Source organism: Lycorma delicatula, chromosome 3 (assembly GCF_047948215.1).
Source record: "Lycorma delicatula isolate Av1 chromosome 3, ASM4794821v1, whole genome shotgun sequence".
Taxonomy (NCBI): Eukaryota; Metazoa; Arthropoda; class Insecta; order Hemiptera; family Fulgoridae; genus Lycorma; species Lycorma delicatula.
The window spans coordinates 90,430,425-90,445,978 of NC_134457.1; the positions used below are offsets into that span (position 1 = coordinate 90,430,425).

The 15,554-nt window shown below is 28.6% G+C and overlaps 1 protein-coding gene across 6 annotated transcripts in view; it reads right to left on the reverse strand.

Moving 5' to 3' along the window:
* LOC142321788 (uncharacterized) overlaps positions 1-15,554 on the reverse strand; it is an 80,673-nt gene that overhangs the window by 39,742 nt on the left and 25,377 nt on the right. For 2 of the 6 annotated variants that reach the window (XM_075360183.1, XM_075360177.1), the window contains exons 2-3: positions 15,404-15,535; positions 6,052-6,268 (exon numbers count right to left, since the gene is read on the reverse strand). In XM_075360183.1, the coding sequence (XP_075216298.1) occupies positions 6,052-6,258 (207 nt within the window). In that variant the 5' untranslated portion in view covers positions 6,259-6,268; positions 15,404-15,535. Of the gene's footprint in view, positions 1-6,051; positions 6,269-14,867; positions 15,152-15,212 lie in introns of those variants that run through there. The other 4 variants (XM_075360180.1, XM_075360178.1, XM_075360181.1 and 1 more) reach the window with 4 other exon arrangements.

Consider the following 15,554-nt stretch of genomic DNA (forward strand, 5'->3'; position numbering starts at 1 on the left):
ATACACATTTTCACTTTTTATTTACTAAAAATAATAATAATATTAATACAATAAATTAAACACACCTGGAATACTTTATATGTTGTAAACATCTATGCAAAATCAAAAATCTATGCAAAAATGTAATCATACATTTTTATTAATTTTAACTTCATATAACATGATTAATATTCTCATACAAATGTTTATTTTAATCATATGAAATCATTCACTGTTTTTTTTTTTATATTTATTTATTACAACTGTATATAAAAACATTTAAAAATAATCTTAGGGAAAAGTATACATAAAAACATACTTTACATCATTCACTCTTAATTTTTTTTCAGCATACTATTGAGTTTTAAAAGAAATATCAAATTTTCAGAATGTTTATATTAAAAATTCTGGATAGGCACATGTTAAAAAAAAACTAAAAAAATTGATTGAATTTATTTTGAATACCAGCAAATGGGACAAACTTTTTTATATCAGTAATGTAAGGCTATGTTTATTTTAAACAACAGTAGAATACATATATATCCACCAGCACTCTTGAATGAGAAATAGATATAATGACATCTATTCATCCAGATATGAATTATATAGATATAATAGATGTAATGATATAATACATCTGATATAATTTCTACAATAGGAAATTATAAATGCATTTTATAATCAAAATTCATTTAAAGTTTCATGTACTTAAATATTTTTTTATAGCAATGTTATTTTTTTAATAAACTGAGACATAAAGCCTACATCCATTTTTAGCAAAAAGCTGACCAGAAGTGCCAAACTCAACAAGAATCAGCCAAAAGTATTAGCAAAATATACCAAAACATCAATGACCTTATGAAACTACAAAAGGAGGTCATTAATATAAAATACAATAGAAAAAAGACCATTTGTTATTGCTTAGAACTCAATTTTTAAACTAATCTTATTTTAAAATGGCTGCACAGGTAGATATTAAAAAAAATATATATTAAATTTGATTCAACATACCTGCAGTATAGACAACACCTGCTTTATAACAAATGTTGCATAAGGGTTGGGGTAATGTAAGGCTATGTTAAAGCTTATGAAGATCATCTGAACAAACCACATGCTTACATTATAACAAGAAATTGATTTTAAAAATTTTAAATTGTTCATTTTTACTTCCTTGTACGAAGTAAAGGAAAAATTGTTATCGTGAAAAATTTGGTTTTCAGATTTCAAAGGAAATATCAGTTTTGATCCCTGAATCCATTTTGACTAGTTTCGGCATGACATCTGTATGTACGAATGTATCTCGTATAACTCAAAAATGATTAGCTAGGATGATGAAATTTTGAATTTAGGACTGTTGTAACACCTAGCTGTGCATCCCCTTTTGATTGCAATTGACTGAACCAAAAGTGTCCAAAAAAGTGATACATATTTTCATTGGTTCCTGAGTTATAGCCAAATAAAATTTTAATTAATAAAATATTTGGATCTTACAAGGGACAGGCATATCAGTTGGAATCTGACTTATTTTTTTTTAACTTTTTTTTAATTACATATATTGATTTATTATTTGATGTTAAAAAAAATTCAATACATAATAATAATAAAAAAAAGTATGAAAACGTAACAGAAGTTATTAATGAAATAAAATTTTATGCACTTTTAATGTTAAAAAAAAGGGTTTATGAAATTTAATAGGCGTACAAGGAAGTCATTTGGTGTCCATATCAGATTTTTATTTTTTATTATCAAAATACAAAAATTTAATTGTTAATCATAATCTTTTAATAAGTACTGTTTTTTATAGTGTTAAAAACTAATTACATATTTTGCAGATAATCTAATCTGATAATATTTACCAATTTGGTGAATTTATTTTAAAAATAAATGTAACACTGAAGCATATTATAAAAATGGAGTTCTTCAATTCCATACAAGTCAGACAGATAATTATCATTATTCAGCTATTTAAAATTTCTAATTAATTAATATTTTAGTTTAATTTTTCCCATTAGATTTAAATTGTCTGATAATGTGGTTTACATTTGTTTTATTCACATCTGTGTTTCTTGTAGCTCATCAAAGTTATCTACAACTGACAGTTATTTTATTTAAAGAAAACACGAATACTTCTAACTAAAATTTCACTACTTTTTAATGTTTTTTTTTCTTATATTTTATAACAGAATCAGCTGTAGTAAGAAAAAAGGAATACTTAGTTACATTCCTAATTGTTACTTGAAGTGAAAAGTAACAGCTAAAAAAAATAAATAAAATCATGAAATACTCATGAGGTCCACTGTGAATTATATTCATTATAAAAACAACATTTTGAATAGTTTATCTCAAATAACTTAAGTATGAGTAATAAAAGAATTTGTCATTATTTAAATTGGCATATTTTACTTCCTTGTATGAAGTAAAGGAAATACTGTGATAACAAAAAATTTTGGTCTTCAGATTTCATCTCCTTTTTTCTTTTTTTTTAACTTTTTTTTTTACTTCCTTAGTAAAAAAAAGGGCTGTGATCGCAAAACATTTCGGTTTTCATATTTCAATGAAAATATCCATTTTGACTAGTTTTGGTGTCACACCTTTATGTACATATATATCTTGCATAACTCAAAAACAATTAGCTGTAGGATGTTGAAATTTTGGATTTAGTATTGTTGTAACATGTAGTTGTGTACCTCCCTTTTTGATTGCAATCGAGATTAAAATTAAAATTTTAATTAATGAAATATTTTAATCTTAAAGGTAAGGCACATCGGTTCGAATCAGACTTCATCTCCTTTTGTTTTTTTAAATTTTCCTTTTCTTTATTTTAAATATATTGATTTAACAATTATTAACCTATTATTGTAAAAAACGTTTTACAATAAATAAAAAAATACATATATATTAGTGAAATTAAATTTTATGTCCTTTTAAAAAAGTGTAAATGTAATAGGGTTTGGTGAAACATCTGATTATTTAATATTAATTGAAAATTATAATTTAGAATCATATTATTTTTGGATTTTCTAGTTTAATTTCCATTTGATTTTATTTAATTATTCTTGAATTTGTTTCATTTTATCAACATTTAAGTTAACTATAGAGTGACTGAAAAATAGACCTTCACAAGAACAACATATATACTGGGCATACATACCCGATCTTTAATAAATTGCAAAAAATTCTTATTTTTTAGTTCATTACTCCTCTGATATTGTCAGACAATATTCTTCTCCCTAAGTCGGAGCTGATCATCATTTTGTTTATTTGTTTTTTGTTGACAATGATTTAATCACTCTTTGGTTTAATCTTCTCTTTAATATTTTTATTTTTCCCTTGTTCTTAACATTTACTTCCCCTTCATATTCATCTTCTTATCATTTTTTGACAAATATATTTCTTCATATTATCTTTCTTTATCCTGTATGATTGTTTATTTTTCATTTTTGATTATTCACCAAATAAACAAATAATAAAAACTGAATATTTTACATTGTTAGGTTGAAATTAACATTTTTAACCAGTATACAGGAGTTCACTAAATGGAATAGTTTTGTTATTATTAACTTTTGTTTATATGACAAACCAGAAATCAAAAACTTTTGTTAATCAGCAACTCACAAAGATATGAATAATACTGATATAGTAATATTAGTAATAAAGGAACTTTTACTCTATCCTAATATTACATGTAAGATTGTTAACTAATAATTGTATAAATATCTGATGTTAATAAAAACTAATATTTCAGCAATTGTGTAACTGTCCACTTTATTAAAGAACTGGAGGATAGTACCTTACTTTCAAATGAAATAAGTTTATATGAAGTGAAGCAAAAAATGTGTATATGTAATTTACAAGGAAGTCATGTAGTGTCCACACCAAACTTTTTCATATAGATTGCACTAAATAAAATTAGGCAATCAGATCATTATCTGCTGCCCACAAATATGAACTGTGTAGATCTATATTTAGAAAATAAAATATGTTAACTTGTCCTTGTTTATATTTTTGAATGTGGACAAGGGTGGAATAAAAAGTTCCAGGCCTCACACAGAGATGGCATAAGACTTCTTACAGCATTGCATGATTCCATTACATTAGTTTACAATAAGTTTTAAGTTGCTGCATCATTCAGTATAGTATTTATAATCATCTACGTGGAGAATTATGATGTTTTTTGGAAAATGGAAAAATTGGAAATTTGTATAGGATAAAATACTTTTTCATAAAGCCTTAAGTACAAAGGAAATTAAAGAAGAGCTTTATATGATATTGGGGAACCTTTCTCCAACAAATACAACAATTAAACACTGGGTTGCAGTTTAAAATGGGTCACACACACACACACTAGCAATGAGCCACACAGTGGACGCCCTTCTGAAATGATTACGTCAGAAATTATGGAAAAAGTGCATAAATCGTTTTGGCAGATCAACGAGTGACAGTGAATGAGTTAGCAGAGTCTGTAGGCATGTCAACAGGAATATTTGCACAAACATAACCATATATTAATATGGTTATAACATATTTTGCACAAACATCTGGGCAAAAATAAGCTGTGTGCTGGATGGGTGCTGTGTTTGTTCATGCCTGATCAAAAACAGTGCTGATAAAACATTTCAAGCAATTGTGTCGAGCTCTTTTGGCACAATCTTAAGAATTTTTATATCAATTTGTGACAGTTAATGAGACTTGGGTTCATCACAACATTCCCAAGACAAAATAATATGTTGAAAAAGATCAACCTGCTCCAGAAAAAGTGAAAATTACATTATCCTTTTAAAAAAGTTATGGCAATAGTTTTTTGGGATGCACATGAAATAATTTTCACTGATTATTTTAAAAAGGGTGAAACAATAAATGGTGAATATTATGCAACCCTATTGCAGCATCTCAACAATGAAAACGACTGCACTTGGCTAAAAAAGTGCTTTTCCGTCATGAAATGATCCAGCTTACTTCAGTCACTGCAATGGCAAAAATCAATGAATTATGGTTCACACTGCTCCAACACCCTCCACATTCACTTGATCTGACCCCAGTGACTACTTGTTTCCTAACCTAAAAAAAAATGGCTTGAGGAAAGAAATTTTTAACCAATAATGAAGTTATTGCCACTGTAGATGGTTATTTTAAGAAGTTGAATAACCGATTTACCGAACTGGCATAAGTGCTATTGTGGAAGGTTGGGCTAAGTGTATAGAATTTAATGGTGACAATGTTGAAAAATAAATCAAAATGTACCCACAAAAATGTTGTTTTCTTATTCAGGCTCAGAACTTTTCACCCTGCCCTCGTAATCTTTGCTAAAAAGAATGGCCACTTATTCTTAAAAAATAACAACATACATCCTTACCAAACCAGACAATGGACTTGTTTTCGTATAACTCAACACAATACTTGAGCTTGCAAGAAAAACAGCTTACATTACTTCATTTCACCTTATTATACTTCTGGTTCCATTTTTAATAAATTACTGAATCATTTGAAAGATCTTCTCGTCAATTATTAAAAAAAAAATTTTTAAATAAAAATAATTCTTATTTTCTTTTAGAGGAATGATATAATTCTGTTGATAAATTTTTAAATAGTACTAATTAAAAACTAAACAAAAAACTTTGCTTTATCTGCATCAGTTTAACACGTACATACATATGTTAAAAATAATTTTCTATTGTAGCTTCTAAATTGTGAATTATTTTGTAGTAAATTTTTTTTTTAATAACATTTTATATTTTTTATCTTAACATTATTTCAAGTATTTGTATTTAAATAATTAATATGGATTGTAAACACATCTGTTTTTATCTTATAATTTGTTTTTATAATTTATAATTTATCTAATACTGACATGATCTACATAACTTAGTATTATGTTCCAATCAGAAGAGATTTATTATTTATTTACGACTGCGTCTAATGGCTTCTCAGCAGATTACAATAACAGCAACATAAATAGCAAAAACATGACAGTAAGAATATTTTTAATATACATATTTGATTATTCTTACTTCAAAATAATTGAGCCTTAATTAAAAAACAACAATAATTTATCAATAGAATAATAAATCTTACCGGTACAATTATTCGAGGTGAAATAATTTGGTTAGAGCAGCTTGGTTCATCAACACTATGAGGTATGTTCTGAATCACAGAGGGAAGAAACTGTTCGGATTCGACTGACGTTCGACTAGTAATATTTTCCTCCGTACATCTTTCAAGAACCACAAAAGACTCATCATTATTTGAGTCTAATGAATGTTCCCCATTCATCTTTACCATTTCACAGAACCTAAAATACACATATAAATAAATAACAACTTATTCATACAATATTTCTTATATTTCTACACAAAAATTTTTTGATCATAATAGAAATCACAAAATATGGTATAACAATTCAAAACTAGCACTACTTACTTCTGCTGTACAGAATTTGTAGTTCTGAGATTATACTATCTTACTTGCAGATTAAAAATTAGGCAATTGGTCTTGTCCAGTCTACAACTCACCACTTTTTAGTTAGGAATGTTAACCTAATAAATATTTAACAGTAACAAGTGTACAATGTGTTAGGGTAAGGGCACACCTTCTTACGCAAAATGTTAAGTAGTTTTAGTCATGATAAGCTAGACTAGTTATATTTTAATATTGTTGGCTCCTTGAAACTAACTGCTACACATCATACTGTTTGGTTTAAATTACAAATATATCCTGATCAGAGGATTCAGGGATGTAACATCCTACAGGTACTCATTTGTTTGGGAAAGGACAAAGCTGCCTGTGCATGCAATTCAATATGAAAAAAAAATCAAACATCCAACTGAAAATAATATAAATCAACCAAATTGAAAGACTCACAATATAAAACAAAACAAAAAGTTATACATCTATAAGTGACAAGAATATTAAATAAATCCATCAACCAAAAATAGTAACCATCAGCATTTGTTGCTTTCAATACAAATGATAGGATTATCTCCTGATAGAGTTTAGAAACAGAAAACATAATTGAAAAACAATAAAATAGCATACAGTATGATATACAATACACATAAATTGTCTATTGCACAAAGTAATGAAATCAACTTCAGGGTTGGATAAAGTAATTATATTAACATTTATATATTAATTTAATAAAATAATTTCAATTTGTGTAATTAAGGTAGCTTTATAGAGTAGTAATTATATATTTATCTACTCACAGTTTACATTTTTGTATTTCTTTCTCCTATCTATCTGTCATTACATGCAGTGCTCTACAAAAAAAAATTCTCTATCATAAGTATTTGATTGTTATGATGAAAATACAGTCAAACCTCAGTATGTAGAAGGGATATCTTTTTTTTTCTCAAGTTATTATAATTTCAACTTGTATAGATATGATACTGTACAGGTATAACAAAAGAGTTTATTTTGCTTTTCATTTTCAGATTCTACTATGTATTAAAAGAAACAAAAAATGTTCTATGAAAACACAGCAACTTTCCCTTGTTTTCCCTTCAGGTCAATAAATGTTTGTGTAATTAACAAGTTCACAAATTTCAAGATGACAGTTTTTAATTTTGTTATCTCTTACAACAGGGTAATTGTGTTTTATCAAAATAGGTTTAATAATGAAATGTTAAGCCTTTCGTTTTAAACAAAATTACATTTTATTTTTGAAAGTTGATAAACAAACAACTGAGTTACTGCATAAAACTGATTAAACTGCAATCAGAGACATAACTTTTTCCACTTGTATTAAAACGAAACTGTTTTATTATGTCTACACTTAGCTTTTATGCAATTTAATTAGCTACCAATAAACCAAAATAGAGTATATTGTTTAGGAAGACATAATGAGTCTTTCTCAAGTGTAATAGTGTGCTATTTTTTAAATAAAAATCTTTCAACCTAAATACTGTATTTTTCTATGAAATCTGCCCTGTTCTCTAATTCTTTTCCACTGAAAATCTAAACTTGTTAAAACACTAATAAGGTGTTCTTTCCATTAATTAAGAGATCTTAGCTTTTAATTGCCAACCTTCGTGGCAGAGTGGTAGCATCTTGGCCTGGGTTCAAACCCCCGGTCAGGCATGGCATTTTTCATACACTAAAAACTAAAAGATCCTATTTTCCAAATCCCATGCACAAGCTTCACGCTTACAATCATCAAGCATAAAAAAAATTTAATAATGAGTTTACTTAAAGAAGACTATCCAACTGATGAATAAAAATTTAATATTTTTGGGTTTATCAAATTACACTGAAAACTACCTACGTGTCATTTCTTTTTTTTTAAATTTATTTCATTATTTTAAGCATAATAAAATGAAACATAATAGATAAATATTTAACATTTAAAACTAGTACAAACTGCAACAGATAAGCACAACTAAACAACTAATAAATGTGTAGATGATTACATGAACTTTTGTCATAACTATGATAGGGACATTTATTTCCTGAAACTAGTCATAATTACGTACAATTGTACTCTCTGGGCAAGTGGGGAAGGGTGATTTGGCACCACATCCACAGACCAACTTTATCCAAACAACCTATGTATACTAATTTAAAGAACAGTAATAACAGAGAATAGAAACAAAACACATTTAGAATGTTCCCTCATTAATGAAACGAGTTATTGGTCAAATTTATTTTTTCTATAAAATTATAACAGTAAGAGAAACATTTTTTTTTTTTATTCTTCATTCATTATTATTATTCAAAATAGTATTTCACATGTTCATATTATCATTTAATTTGAGAATATCTTTCTTTCCACAACTGTTGATAAATAACAGTAATAACAATACATTAGAGAGAACAATAATATTATAAATAACAGCAACATTCAACCGATTCATTTACAAGATCTGTTCAGGAAATAACCGAACTTTATTTTTTTAATCTTTATTATTAATTTTACAGATTATTATCCTTGTCCCCTTCAAAGTACTCCCCTCCCCCATTCACACACTTTTGCCAGCAGGTGTTTTCACTTCAAGAAATAGTCTTGGATAGCTTCATTTGAAATGGCCTTTAAGGTGCATGACAAATTTGCTTTAATGTCATCAACAGTCTCAAAATGGCGTCCTTTCATCACAGAGTTTAATTTCAAAAATAAGAAAAAATTCACAAGGCAGGTCTGACGAGTAGGGAGGCTGAGGGAGGATAGACATCTGATTTTTGACACAAAACTGATAAAATGACAAAGCTGAGCGTACAAGCACATTGTCATGATGAAGGAACCTTGAGTTGTCTCGCCACAACTCTGGTCTCTTTTTGCAGATTTTTTCTTGTAATCATTGTAAAATGCCAAGAATAGTATGCACAGTTTTCACCTTGAGGCAAGAATTCAAAATTCACAATTCCATTAAAAGTGAAAAATACAGAGAGCATCACTTTGACATTGGATCGAGAAAGATGTGCTTTCTTGGGATGTGGAGATCCTTTGCCAATCCATAGTGATGATTGAACTTTTGTCTCAATGTTGTAGCTGTAAAACCAGCTTCCATCTCCAGTTATGGGTCAATCCAATTAAAGTAGCCCAAAAAAAACATAAGCTAGTTATTACTTAACCAATTAAAAAAAAATTGAAACTTACTCAGTTGTTTCCTACATGTTTTAGGCAGGATCTTAAAAGTATATATTTTTTTATTTAAGCAGTACCTGTGGTGGCCATTTTTGTTACGGTGCGCACACCTATTTTTGTGATTGTAAGGGTTTATGGAAAAAATCATAACTAAAATATTATTGGTCCTGAAAGGATAACACAAAAAGTAATTTATTCATATTTTCTCAAGGTAAAAGATTGGTCCAGTGGTTTATTTCTATGAGAAAATTAAAAATAAAGTTGAACATGAAAAACGGTGAAATTTCACTTTTGGTAACTTTATCAAGAGCTAGAGATGGCATGCACATTTTGAATGATTTGTTTATATGTAGGTATATGTTAATAGCTTTACCATAAATAATATTAATGGTGATGTACGAGAGGTGGATCAAAAAATAAGTTACACCCTTGCTGTGCTCTTGAACTCAAAGGGTGGTGTTCATTCTTGTTGTCTTGTGGTGGCAGCACTGGTTGTGTTGTCTTCATGTTCCCCCAGCAGCAATTCTGTACGACATTCATTGTGTGTATATTGTCATTGCCAATATGGCGTGTACTCTAGAGGTTTCATCCAGCATAGATGTGTATTCAGTAGTCTGATTTTTGTAGGGAAAAAATATAATTGTTGTGAAATTCATCGCCAAATTATTGAGGTATACGGTGAGAATGCAATGTCAAACCCCATGATCACAAAATGGTGCCAAATGTTCAGAAACAGAAGATGAAATGTGAGTGATGAACTGCAAGCTGGGCACCTTCAACTACAAGCATGACAGGTAATGTGGAATGTGTAAATAACATAATCTTGAGTAGCCGGTGCATTAAAATTAGAAAGTTTGTAAGTGAAATTAACATCAGTTACGGTAGTGTGTTCGCAATAATTCATGATCAGCTTGGTTACCATAAGATGTGTGCATGATGGGTGCCACATCTGTTGACCAACAACCACAAACATCAACGTTTTGCGTCTGCTTTTTCTTTTCTTCAATGTTATTCCAGGACTGGTTCACAGTTTATGAAACAAATCATCACAGGGGATGAGAACTGGATGCTTTATTACACTCCTCAGACTAACAGAGCATCACATGAATGGAGACACAAAAAAGTGAAAACATCCCCATATGTTCGAAAGGTTATGCTGACAGTTTTTTCCAATTCTGAGGGAGTTTAGTGAATTTATGCCCCAAGGGACAACAATCAATTTCGAATCTTAACGTGAGATTTAAAAAAATTGCAAAAAGGTTGAATCAACTTCAACAATCAATGGAAATGTTGAAAAAGTATAAATCCTTACTCAGTCAGGCCACTAACTGAGGCTAAGAATAATAATATTTAGTGAATTACATCAAAACCATATTACAGTACAACACTTGATTTGGCAAAGAGGATAGTGTGTGCCAAATTCTCAGACTTGAGAGTTTTAGGCTCTCAAGTCAACATAAGGCCAATCAGAAGGCAGTAATGATCTTCTGGAACACACCCAAAGTGACAGGAGTTTCTTTAACATCATTACAGGTCATGGATCTTCAAGTACAATCTTGAAACAGAATATCAAAGTCAGGAGTGACATTCATCCAACTCGCTTAACCCAAAAAAAAAACAAGAATAAGCAAATCCACTATCAAATGCATGCACATCATTTCATTGACAACCAGGGGATTGCACAAAAGTATCATAAACAATGTTTATTCTGTCCCCCAATAATAAACAGTTAATCAGCTTTACGCTATCATATCATGAAGTTCTTGAAGGATTAAGAAAAGTGTTGTTTACATACAATCATACACTGCTAATACTTAGAATATATGACAATGCTCCTTGTCATGCAGTCATATCTGTGAATGAATTTTTGTTAAAAAGAGCATTTCTGTGCTTAGTCGGCCTCACTACTCAGCTGATGAGTCCATCCACCTTTTTTCCTCCAAATTAAAGATACATCACAAAGGATGGAAAACAACGAGAAAGCTGTTATCGATCTATTAGTAATTCTAGTTAATGATTTTCATTGCTGCTAAAAAGAATGTGAGCAACATCTCTAGCAGTGTGTAGCATGCCAACAGAGCTTAGGAGTTCCCAAATATGACGAACACAAAGTACAGGCAAATTTTTAGCTTAAAAATAAATGTATATTGAAATAATATCGATACTTTATTTACAGACCTAATATTACTTTTAAAAAACTGATACTTTTTTCAACATTAACTTACAAAAGATAGTAGAGTTGAAGAGCAATTTAAAGTTTGGGTTACCTTGAAATAGACAAAACTCAAAAATGAGATATACCTTTATCAAATAGAATGGTTAAATCGCTTAATGATCTCTCCTACTAGGAGAATCACTCCTATTACTTAACAAAGTGGATAAATAAAAAATCATAAGATTTTACAATAACTTATAAAGATTAAATTAAACCTTAACATGTACACTCAGTCTGTTTAGGATCCATCATACTGTAACAAATTTATGTCAAGGGTAGAAAGATTTTATGTTCATAGAAAAAAAATAAATTCATCATATTAACAACATTTGTGCAACTGAAACAGATATTTTTATTTTCTCTATATGCATCTCTAATCTTTTGGTAAAAACATACATAACATCAAATGGAACTACCGATAAAATAATAGGTAAGTTAGAACTGTAGTTTAATACATATAATTACTTTATATATTATACTTGTTTATCCAAATAAAAACATCCATCATGCAAAATTCAATGTACTGATGAACATGGTAGATTGTAAGCAAATCATGGATTGCTGCATTTTAAAGCTGGATATAATATAGTTGTAACTTTTATGTATTATTAGTCAAAAAGGTACTGAACTGCAAAATAGCAATATTATATCTCAGATTCTTTATGAGTTTTCTTTCAAAAATAGGTAAAAGAACAGGACAATGGTTTCTAAACATTCACTTACCTTTAAATCATCTGTATTAAATGACCTTGGACCTACATTCTTTGCTACCATCACCAAGAACTACTTTCTTCAAAAAGATATGTCATAAACCATTACAAGGTACAAAACACTGAATAAAATTCCATTAGTATAAAATTTCAATAATGTTTTTGTTAGATTCTATTTCAAAAATCTAATGCGTTTACTGATGATGTTCTTGCTTATAATACAAATACTAAAATGAAATGTAATGCTATTTATTAATTTAGTTAAGTCAAAGTGAAGTTTATTTATACTGATAAAATAAGATAAAACTAACAGTACGTGTTACTGATTTTTGAATCAGAAAAATGATTAAAACAAGAATAATTCAAAAAATTATGAGAATAATGCTGTATATGACCTGTACTAGTTACAACCTGCAGTATGCAACCAAGATGACAGCAATACCAACTACCACACACAAGCAAAGTAAAAGTTTTATTTCAATAATTCTGTTCACAGAATTGCAGTAACTGATCTCTAGGATGAGATCAGGAAATTGGGAGTTTCATTAGGTTCTATTGTAAAATAAATAATTTCAAATAAATTAACATTTTCAATTTTGAGCTATAATAATTGTTTACAAACATCAGGATTCAACCCATCCACCCCAGCAATTTCTACAAATTTTTGATACACAAATTCATAAGTATAACTATTATAAACAAAATTTGGATAACCTTGCAAAATAATTAGCATTTACATCTAAGTACCAAGGATTACTTGTTTTTATTCACAACAATGTAGTTTAAGTATTACCAATTCTGAGAATTTCCTTTCAAAAGTATTTACTTCTAACACTTACTCACCAAACTTAAAAAAAATATGTAGGTACTTTCAAGATTAATTGAATCCAAGATACAGCTAACTATGCAATAAACATCAAAATTACAGTAAAGGACTGAAGAAATTTTGGTATTTTTTTGGTACTTTTCAAGTTGATGCCCCCGCCAATCTAGAAGAAAGGCAATCTGCAGTTAGTCGCTACCACTAGGTTGGTCTAGTGGTGAACGCGTCTTCCCAAATCAGCTGATTTGGAAGTTGAGAGTTCCAGCGTTCAAGTCCTAGTTACTTTTATAGATTTGAATACTAGATCATAGATAACGGTGTTCTTTGGTGGTTCGGTTTCAATTAACTACACATCTCAGGAATTGTCGAACTGAGACTATACAAGACTACACTTCATTTACACACACACACATATCATCCTCTGAAGTAATACCTGAATGGTAATTCCCATTGGCTAAACAGGAAAAGAATGAAAAGTCAGTTAATTATTAGATGGAGCCACTGAAAGGAAAAATAAATAAATAAAGAAACCTATACAACCAGTGGAAACCACTGTACCAATAAAATTATAAATATAATCTAACCAAACTTAACCTACACTCGCTTTGCTTGCTAACCTTGACAAGCGAGCATAGGTTAAGTTTGGTTAGATTATATTTATACTTATTGATTTATTTAATATATATATATATATATATATATAAATTTATTATATAAAGTTAATTAAGTTAATTATAATTTTAATTTATTTATTTCCTCCTTTCAGTGGCATCATCTAATAACCAACTGACTAACGACAGATTGTCTTTCTTTGACAGGCATCTTCTTGAAAAGTAATTTTTTTTTATAGAGATAGATGTCTTTACTCAGATGGCTATTTTTTAAGAAGACACTTATACAATCAGGCAGCGACAGACTGTTTGGACAGTTCATAGAAACATTTGAACAAGACAGACAAGAGAAAGAATTGGAGTGAATCAACAACTTGACGTCTTATTTTGATGTATAAAAAAATAAATATGAAAACAAAATACTTATGTAATATAAATTTTTACAATGAGACTAGTTGAATTTACAAATTCAAAAACTGATCAAGTTTACATGTAATGTTGATAATGTATTTACCTGATTTTTTAGTATTTTATAACTAATGATTATTATTATCTGCGACATTTTTGAAAATTTTACAAAGTATTATAAAAATAGTAATTTTTATATCAGTTGATTCGGAATAAAATGCTCAATATGTAAAATAATATTTAATTTTCTATTGAATCCAGAATGTTTGTGGAATTATAAAAAAATAATAAAACAATTTCAGGCAAAAATGCATACTACTTACTTAACCAAAGTACAATTTATCCTTGAAAAAGAAACTATAATGACCAACTTAATTACATTTTGTTACAAATGAACCAAGAAAAAAAATTAAAATTAAAAAGTGTTCTGTGCTTGAAACAATGCTATGTGTCTAAATAATGTGTAATTTTCAACTAAAATATTTCCTATGGATGGATCTAAAATAGAATAACATTAATTCATAGTTGAATGGATTAATCTTACCATGATACATGTATATATTATGTGAAAAATGTATTTGGTAAAACTTTTACCAATAAATAAGAGATTATTCATCCTCATAACATTCCACTCATTTTCTTACCATATACTAAGCCTACTTAGTATTTATTTGTAATAATAAACAAAGGGCAAATTGTTCTGATCATACAAAATTCACAAACTAATCGGCCTTCTTTTTTGATACTTCTAATTCACAAACAATAAATCTTAACAAAATTTTCCTTTTAGAACGTCGGTTGAAAATTGGGATAATTAAACGCAAAAAATGAGATGATAAGTTAATCCAAATTTTACATTATCCAAGTGCACAGAACTTTATACCAATACCTTAAAAATATATAGTAAATAAAAGGAACTATTAAACACAAACTGCACTGTACTTTGTTAAAACAAAAACAGATTAAAGATCACTTACGATATGGAATGCACTTAACCTAACTATTCAATAACAAGTATCCACGTATATAAAGAAGACTAAACAACCTTGAGAAACATAAAATGTATTTCTTTTTTCTTACCAAATGATTCATTAACAGCACAGCATTAAATGTTAGCAGTTCTTGAACAAAAACAATACTTAAGCACAGGTTAAAGTACAGGAACTTCTGCAATCACACTCTCCCTCTAAACTCGTCTTGTTATTCTTCTTCCTATGTGTATTAAACACAA